This window comes from Dipteris shenzhenensis, chromosome 12 (genome assembly GCF_047967505.1).
Source record: "Dipteris shenzhenensis isolate YYH24624 ecotype China chromosome 12, Dip_SZ_1.0, whole genome shotgun sequence".
In the NCBI taxonomy this organism is placed as follows: Eukaryota; Viridiplantae; Streptophyta; class Polypodiopsida; order Gleicheniales; family Dipteridaceae; genus Dipteris; species Dipteris shenzhenensis.
Genome location: NC_141607.1, coordinates 55,415,217 through 55,425,024, shown reverse-complemented (window position 1 = coordinate 55,425,024; position 9,808 = coordinate 55,415,217). Strand labels below are relative to the sequence as shown.

The window sequence follows — 9,808 nt, the reverse complement described above, 5'->3', positions numbered from 1 at the left end:
CATGACTGCATATTAGAAGAAGTGGAGGATGAGGTCCCCAATGACCCGCCTAGTAGCTCGGAGGAGGAAAGTACCTCATATAGTAATGTAGAGCAGTAGACCTCCTCCACTATTTTGGCATTTTTTGAGAATGTCTCTTTTGGAGACAAATTTTTCTTAAGCATACTTTGTAGCTCATGTAAAAGAGAAGATTGTGCAAGATAGTGACTGGGTGAAGTACAACATCCAGGTACGTGTGCTTGGGTGGGGTCCAAGCTGAAGGGTAGTGGAGCAGGGGTGACTGAGGAACGCACGACACAACCTATGGGATCTCCGTAGATTATGGAGAGACCGCCACGATCACTGGAGCACCAAATATGATTGTATAAAGGACATAATGGATTGTGTGGAGGCCTTTGTAGATTGCGAGTACATAATCCGTAAAGAGCATGATTGCATATTAGAAGAAGTGGAGGATGAGGTCCCCAATGACCCACCTAGCAGCTCGGAGGAGAAAAGTACCTCGTGGAGTAATGCAGAGCAGTAGACCTCCTACACTATTTTGGCATTTTTGGAGAATGTCTCTTTTGGAGACAAATTTTTCCTAAGCATACTTTGGAGATATTTTGCGCTCTCTTTTTGTACATGAGAACTCTTGTTTAACAATAGTATTTTTGGCGATATTTTTTATATATGAAAACCTTCTTGGATTCCACTTGTCTTTCATAAATATATGTCATTTCAAAACTGGCTTTTCATAATTGTCTTAAGTAAATAATTGTCCTTTCTATGTTGATGTCATTTTATGATTTTCACAAGTGATTAATTGTCTTTTCATAATTTCTTGAGTTTGAATTTCATAACTGTCTTTCTGCTTCTTACCCGCTCTTGCGTTTGTTTCTGTCTTCGTGTTTGTGCCTACGTTTGTCCAATCCCCCCAAATTAGACATGGGATCATGTCGCACATCCGATGAGTATGAAAACCCTTGTAGGAGGAGACATCATGTCCTCTACTCTCCAGAGGACTTTGATTCCACTTAGGCGACTCCTCAGGGGCCTACCCCTGTGACTACGACTCCTCTCAGACCTAGCACTGTGACTACCCCTCGGGGAACTCCTTTGCTAGCAGCCCATGGCTTCAAGTCCCGACAAGTTTGTCGCATAGATGAGCAATGCGGAGGTAGCCAGATTCTTTTCTCTACTATCCCAAAGGACCTCGTCTTTTCCCTCTCCTACACCAACGACTGGACCTACTCAATAGCCGTCTCCTCTAGCCCCTTCGACTGAGGGGTCATCACTTGGGTGTACCCATCGTAAGGGAAGAAAGAGTAGGAAGCGTCGAGATTGTTGTACTGACTCGGGAGATGTAGACGAGTCAGCACACTCACATCCCTACAGGTCTCCACTTGGTCACGAGACCCAGTACTAGTCAAGTTTCTTATCCTCTCACACTCCCTCTACTACTCGTCGCTCCATAAGCTCTCGCAGTAACACCCCTCGCTCTAGCTCTGCCACTTCCATGACTCCTCCTTTCCTATGAAATCACTAGGGTTGGAGAGATAATAGAAAATTAAAAGGACTCAGAAGTGCTAGCCACCATGAGAGCCACCACTTCAAGAGTGGCATAACTACTGACTAGCAGTACCAGGATGATGAAAAGAAGAATGCAATCATCAATGAATTAAAAAGACAATACCCTAACCCCCCAAATTGGGAGTTCAGTAACTCTTACATGAAAGAGCACATGAGTGGGGTCTTGAAGCATCATAGGTCAACCTTGCATACTTCCATCGCAAAGGGGAAGGCTAAACCCAGTTGGGCAGACAAAACTGATTGGATGTTTTTGAAGAAGTAGTACAGGGACCATCCCAAAATTTTTGAGAGTTAGAGGAGGGCTGCGAGGAGACGGCTGGACTCCATAGGTACTTCGCACTTTGGTACAGGCAGACGGTTGGCATTCGAGGCATGGGTGGTAAGTCTACTTCTTCTCATTTAATTTATTGTTCTATTTGTTTTATTGCATATTGCATGCACTTTATCTAACTCTCATAAATTGGGCCCACAGCAAGATGCGATGGGTCACCTTCCCACAGAAAAAGAGGCAAGACACGCATTTCACATAAGAGCGAAGCCGTGGTTTATTGAGATGGAGCCCATGGGAGCGACAATCGATTGGGCTGAGGTGGCTGCTCGCATGGTATATATCTACTCCTATTTGTAATCTCACTTTTTAAATTGTTTTATTCTTTATGTTCCAATCTAATTTCCAATTAATATGGTTTCACTCTTAGGGTACAAGCTCAAACGTCCCATCAGCAGAGGTGAGTGGTGATGATGAAGGATTTGGCTTACACGGCTTCGATGAGGGCCAGGGATCAGGCGTAGCTCACAAGGGCCAGGGATTAGGCCAATGCAACCACGACGACGAGGAGGAGGACGACGATTCAGATGAGTAGTAGTAGTTTGTATATACTTCGTATCATCCTTTTCGAAAGGGTAATTTTGTAACAAACAACTGGTTATACATGGTATGGCGTGGTTGGTTCGTGTGGTTATACATGGTGGCAGTTTGGTATATCTTTGGCATGTATATGCTTCTGTCTCTTGGCTCATTTAAGCGATTTTGTATCACCCCTTTCACAAGGGAAATTTTATAACAAACAAGGTTTGAGAGTTTTATCTCGCTTGTGTACTTGTAAACATTCTTTTGTAATTAAAAACATTAGTGGGGCAAAATAGGGCTTGCTGTGGCCCTGTTTAGCCCCACTAATGTTTTTTTAAGGTTTCTGTTAAGCGTCGCTATATAGCGATGCTTTACTAGTGTCACTATATAGCGACATTTATCAGAGTCACTATATAGCGACGCCTATATAGCGACATTTCTTTTTTGATGCTAATAGCGATGTAAATACCGACCTCTGCGCTTGTCGAAAAAAAACTTTTTAGTGTAAAAAAGGTTGGTATTTTCGTCGAAAAATGGCCTGTGCCTTGTAGTGTTGTCATTACAACATATGAACTATCAACCGTTGCCGTTAACACTATCATCAATCAAATTGTCGATCTCCGTTCATGTCCACCATCATTGGCTAAATTTAGGGCCCTCCCCTTGGGCATGTAAGGCATATAGCGACGCTTTACTAGTGTCACTATATAGCGACATTTATCAGAGTCGCTATATAGCGATGCTTATATAGCGACATTTCTTTTTCGATGCTAATAGCAATGTAAATACCGACCTCTGCGCCTGTCGAAAAAAAACTTTGTAGTGTAAAAAAGGTTGGTATTTTCGTCGAAAAATGGCCTGTGCCTTGTAGTGTTGTCATTACAACATATGAACTGTCAACCGTTGCCGTTAACACTATCATCAATCAAATTATCGATCTCCGTTCATGTCCACCATCATTGGCTAAATTTAGGGCCCTCCCCTTGGGCATGTAAGGCTTGGTTTAGACAAGGGGTGTGGCCAAAACCAATTTGGAGGATGGTTATTGGTGTGCCATGTTCACACACGACGGCACGACAATAAAACCATTTATTGCCAAGGTTATTTCATAGCCCTGTTGTGGGTTCTCAAGAATGTTTCATTGTGTTGAGGCCACCTAGGTTCACTGTGCGCCACATCTACAAATTGTCCCCCTTGATGAACACCCCTTTTGCATGACGGCTATCGTCCTCGTTTGAACTTGGCCTAAGGTTGTGTACACAGGATGAATGCTCAACCAATTTAAGGACACAAAAAGTGGAACGGGTGGAGAAGTCTTGCAAAAAGAGTGACATGGCGAATGAGTCATGCTCACCTAAGAAGAAATCTTGGGTGGCTGAGGGACCCATGTGTATTTTCCGAAAAAACACATCCTAAAGATTTGAGCTCGGGACACTTTCGAGTCCACATTACCTATCTTTACCACTTAGCCATCATGCCGAAGATAAGCTTACATTTATTATTTATATACACTTTTGTTTGCCTTGTGTGAAATGGAGGTGGACATCCTCCACTTTGCTATTCCAAATAGGTTGGACATGGGCGCTTGCAATTTCCCTTGGCATCGGATTTTTGTGAATCTAGCCAAAGGTTGCATACACACTCTCATAGCATGGCAGTAAAGATCTTGCATATGGGGTTGAAGGTTGTGTGATCAAGCTACACCCGTTGCCTATGCATGTGAACCCGTCCAATGAGATGCGCTGGAGAGGCATGGTCTATTCACACCACGAGAGAGGCATGGTCTATTCACACCACGAGCCTGGCCGACTAGCCCCACCTCTATGCTAAGAGCAATGGCAGTCAATCAGAGTGCAATTGTCGTGGTAAAAAACTATGTGGTGTGAAAGTGGGCGGACAGGTGGTGTGAAACCGGCCTCATACGACTAATAACCAGCCTCGCTGTTTACGCGGTGAACTTGGACTGTCTCTTAAGTTGAAGAAGAAGAATAAGAAGAAGAAGAAGAAGAAGAAGGCCTAACAGAACGACGACGACTACGTCTTAGCAAACCAAAAATGGAGGAGCTGCTGGATGTGGTGATCTTGGGCGCTTCCGGATTCACAGGCAAGTATGTTGTTCGTGAGTTTCTCAAGTTTTCCACCCGCCCTGATGGCCTCCCTCGACGCATCGCCCTCGCTGGCCGATCTAGATCCAAGCTCGCAGCAGCTCTCGCATGGGCTTCGGCCCCCCATCCACCCCCGCCCTTGCCCCTCATTCAGGCCAATGTCGACGACCCCGAATCCTTGCGCGACCTCTGCAGTAAGACCCGGCTTCTCCTCAGCTGCGTAGGGCCTTACCGCCTCTACGGAGAACCGGTAGTCAAGGCCTGTGTGGAGTCCGGTATCGACTATTTGGACATCACAGGGGAGCCTGAATTCATGGAGAAGGTCGAGGATCTGTACCACCAGCGTAGCCAAGAGAAGGGAGCTTTGCTGGTGTCTGCCTGCGGCTACGACTCTATACCAGCGGAGCTGGGGCTGTTGCATCATCTCAGGCAATGGGAGGCGCCGTCGTTGCCCAATTCTGTGAACTGCTTCCTGGAGCTGAAGTCGAGCATGAACATCGTGGGCAACTTGGGGACCTTTGAATCGGCTGTGTTGGGTGTAGCTAGTGCCGGCGAGCTGAGGAAGATGAGACAGAGGAAGAAGGCTGCAAACACTGCTGCTAGAGTCAGGGTAAAGGTTCCTGGGGCTCTAGCCAAGAAGCCCACCATGCTTTCATGGCAGAAGGACCTCAACCGGTGGTCTGTTTTTCTGCCAAGTGCCGATGCTGCAATTGTTCGCAGGACCATGGCCACGGTTGCAGCTGGAGGTCCTCCATCAATTGCCGAGGAAGAGGATGAAGGGCTGTCCTCTATGGGCCTATCGCGCAAACAGCTATACAAGCCTGTCCATTTCGGTGTGTTTTCTGCCGTTCCTAACATCTTTTTTGTGATTGCCCAGCTGTGGATGGGCCTTTGGATTCTTACCCTTGCAATGTTTGCCTTTGGTCGACGCCTGCTTTTACGTTTTCCTGCCTTTTTTTCCCTCGGCATTTTCCGACGTGGTGGTCCTTCTGAAGCACAAGTGAGTGCTGCCAGCTTCAATCTTTGGTTCATTGGTCAAGGTTACAGCGACTCTAATCTCGTGGCATCCGTCCCTTCCTCTGCACCCGACATGCAACTTATGACTGTAGTGTCTGGCCCTGAGATTGGTTACATCACTACGCCTATATGCGTTGTTCAATGTGCCTTACTTGTTCTTGACCACCGCAGGTCCCTTCCAAGGGGAGGCGTTTACACACCTGCTGTTGTTTTCGGAACTACAGATCTCCAACAACGCCTCGAAACAAATGGAATTTCCTTTGAGTTTGTCTCTAAACGTACCATTAAAAGAAATAGCTAGAGAGGAATCTACCTGCATGATAGACTTCTATTTGAGATGGAGCTATACAAGAGTTGTTTTTGACAAACGCATAATTTCTCTACTTTGACGAAAGGGAGGTGGATCACCTTTACATTCTATGACAGATTCCACAATGGATTTTGACTTTGGTTATATCTTGTGAGGTTGTATACACTATGTTCATGTTTTTGTAATACTAGCCTTGCCTATTATTCATAATTCAAAGCGAGAGAGGTGAAGCAGACATATCTACAGCTAGTCATATTGTACTTCTGTTTGTGAAGTAGGCTGCATGTGCATATGGTCTCTACTACGTGCCATCATGTCTGTGCCTGGGCATGTAGGGGAACACCAGGTTTTGTGCTTATCGTGGGAGGAAAGAGAGAACTTAAATGCAGGTGATATTTTTTGAAGGAATGAAATTGGGCTCCGCTTCCGCTTGCAATGCAGGGGTACAAGTACGCAACGTTCCTATACTAGGTAGGTTGACCATGATCCATGGATCTGAGCTTTTCCACAAGACATGGTAGTAGGCATCCTTTGTTCATTGTTTTCGATACAGAAGCAGAAAATCTTAGCAGTGGAGCAATGCTGTCTCAAGTTTGATTGAAAACAGTAGCCTTTTTTGTGTCTTTGTACTTGTAATGCCTTGGTGTCAGTGCTTTGCTTCCATTGGCAGTATAGCAGCTAATTTTTAGAGGAGGAGATGCATCAAAAGACGAGGACTAGAGAAGATTCGGCTTTCTCGGTTGGATCAAAGAAAGGTAAGGGTAAGGACTCTGGCAATCCATCTTCTTTTGATGATAAAAAGAGAAAGAAGAAGATTAAGTGCTTCTATTGCAACAAGGTAGGGCACAAGCAAAATGAGTGTCGGAAGAAGATTACAGATGAGAAGAACGGAGTAAAGAAAGAGTCCAGCAACAGCGCGTAGGCAATACCAGTAGAGTTGTTTGTAGCAATTGAGGAGATTTGCACGGAGGCAGTTCATGTACTTGCTGATAAACCTTGGATTATTGACAATGGTGCATTACGTCACATGACCAGTCGGAAGGATTGGTATACCTCTCTACATCCCGTAGGGAATGACATCCTGATAGCAGTCGGCAATGATGCAAAACGTCCAGCAAAAGGAAAAGGTACGATCGCTCTCAAGTCAGAGTTGTAAAACAATTGTCCGATGTTCTTTATGTGCCAGATATCAAGAGGAACTTGTTATCCGTTTCTGCGATCACGGATCAGGATCTCAAAGTTCACTTCGATAAGAATGGCGCACAGATTTTGGATCTTCAGAAAGGTCATTGGTAAAGGTACACGGTGCAACATCTACGAACTCTCAGCTTTCAGTGCTCGAGTCGATGTGAGCAACACTAAGCTGTGGCATAAGAGGTTTGGTCATCTAAACCTTAGTTCTTTAAAAGAGATGCATAAAAGTGAAATGATTGCAGACCTACCAGAAATTACAAATCTGTCCGATATATGTGAATATGTGAAGCTTGCATGATGGGCAAGCAGCATCGACAGCTCTTTCCTAAAGTGACGCAGAGCAAAGGCTCCTCTAGAGCTAGTTCACACGGATCTCTGCAGAAAGATAGAGACGGAAGCTTTAGGTGGTTCCTACTACTTCATGACGTTGATCGACGACTACAGTAGAAAGATATGGATATACTTCCTGAAGACTAAAGAAAAGACTTTTAGTAAGTTCAAAGAATGGCATGTAATGGTCGAGAAAGAAACAGGGAGGAAGGTAAAGAAGTTGAGATCAGATAGAGGTCTGCGAAATGGGTAGGAGTATGATGAAAGGAAAAGATTTGTCAAAGACTTTCTGGACTGAAGCATGTAACATGGTAGTTTACATTCTGAATCGTAGCTACACGAAGGTTATGAACGGGATGATTCCACTGCAGGCCTTTTTGGTAAGAAACCTTCAGCTGCACATTTCAGAGTTTTTGGATGTGATTGTTTTGTGCATGTCCCTGATGCTAACAGGACCAAATGGGAACCGAAGAGCCAGAAGTGTATTTTCTTGGGCTACAGTGAAGAGGCGAAGGATTACCGTCTCTATAATCTTGTTACCAAGAAGGTAATAGGAAGTCGCGATGTGGTCTTCTCAAAACAGCCGCATCAATTGGAGGAGGATGCTTTCTTTCCAGACAACCAAGACCAGGATATCCATCTAGTATAACCACCAATAGCAGATCGAACTCCCCCAATGGTGCTTGGGAGGATTTAAGATAAAGAAGAGGAAGAAGAACCTGCAGAATCACAACGGCAATGGTCATTCTCGAAGTAGGTAAAGCAGCTTTTGGATGGCAGAGAACCTCCAGCCATTGAGGAGGAATCATCCGAATACCGCTGATCCAAGAGATTAGAGGAGCAAAGAAGGACGCAGGACAACTACGCTTTGATGACAAAGGTGATCCGTGTTGAAGAACCCAAGTGTCTTGAAGAGGCACATGGTGATGATAGGTGGATGGAGGTTATGCAGTCGAAGTATGGCTTTATAATAAAGAACAACACTTGGGACCTTGTGGATCAATCACCAAAACGCAAGGTAATCGGTACCAAGTAGGTGTACAAGACCAAGTACAAGTCCGATGACACATTGGATAAGTACAAGGCTCGGCTCATGGCAAAAGGATTCACACAAGTACATGGTTATGATTATCAGGATACCTTTGCTCCCACAGCTTGACTAACCATAATTTACAGTGTTTTGGCTTTAGCAGCACAAAAAAGTTGGCCCGTCTTTCAGATGGATGTAAATTTCGTCTTTCTGAATGGAGATCTCAAGGAGGAGGTATACATGGAACAACCACCAGGTTTTATGATCCCCGGTTCAGAAGGTAAAGTCTGTAAACTGAAGAAGATACTTTACGGGCTGAAACAGGTCCCACGAGCATGGTACCAATGGATTGATGCCTACTTTTAGTAAAACGGGTTTAGGAGGAGCCCATCTGATGCAAATTTGTATATCTACAGAGAAGGAGGCAGGTGTATGATCGTGGTCCTTTATGTGGACGATCTTGTCATAACAGGGAACCATGAAGAGAAGATCTCGCAAACAAAGCAGTTGCTAGGAAAAGAGTTTGAAATGACAGACCTCGGACTGATGCATTTTTGTTTGGGGATTGAAGTTTGGCAAGAGCCAAAACAGATCTTCATCTCACAGCTGAAGTATGCTGGAGAGATACTAAAGGCATTTGGCATGGCTGAGTGCAAGACAGTTGGCATCCCTATGGAGGTTGACGTGAAGCTCTCAAATGAGGATTCATCACCACTGGTGGATGAAGCGAAGTACAGAAGGCTTGTGGGCAGTTTGATTTACTTATGCAACATGCGGCTGGACATCAGTTTTACAACTGGTGTATTAAGCAGATTTTCCAATAAGCCCCGGGTTTTTCTTCAGCCCAGATAAGCCATGCTCCACTATTCTCCCGGTCTAGGTAGAGCTTCTTAATTCTCTGTTCTCACTTTGTAACCAAGCTGCTACAATTTACATCAGCCTAGGAGAGGTAGTCGTCGTAGAAAGAGAGCAGTTCATTAATACCAGAGATAATCCCTAGGTTTGCGTTCAACTAGATTTAGCTAAGGAGTTGCCTAATACCATTGTAATCCTTAATTGGAGAGGTGGAGTGATCAGAGAACAAAACGTTCTGTATAAAAACTTGCCCAATTCATGTTTTTTGTGTGGTCTGTCAGACCACATAGTTAAAAGCTATCCCTTGAAGCAATCCAAGCCCAAAGGGAACATTGATCCTCCTTAAAGTCCTAAGGAAAAATGGACTCCTAAACAGCCTGAGGCTCCCCAACGAGCGAAAGCTCCTGTGTATCTAGCTAGTCTAGTTAAACAAAAGAAGGACGTCTCTCCACTACTCGATTCCAGATCTACTTCCAATATCCCATTAAAAAATGCATTCGAGGTGCTAGCAGAAATGGTCCCTGAACGCAGCCTCCAGCTCATTC

The 9,808-nt window shown here is 44.7% G+C and overlaps 1 protein-coding gene across 1 annotated transcript; it reads left to right on the top strand.

Moving 5' to 3' along the window:
* The first annotated feature begins 4,349 nt into the window (after positions 1–4,349).
* On the top strand, positions 4,350–6,195 carry LOC147896424 (Saccharopine dehydrogenase). Its single transcript, XM_087383238.1, has one exon. It carries the CDS (start codon positions 4,478–4,480, stop codon positions 5,843–5,845), a length of 1,368 nt encoding a protein of 455 aa, XP_087239364.1. The 5' UTR covers positions 4,350–4,477; the 3' UTR covers positions 5,846–6,195.
* Positions 6,196–9,808: the final 3,613 nt, after the last annotated feature.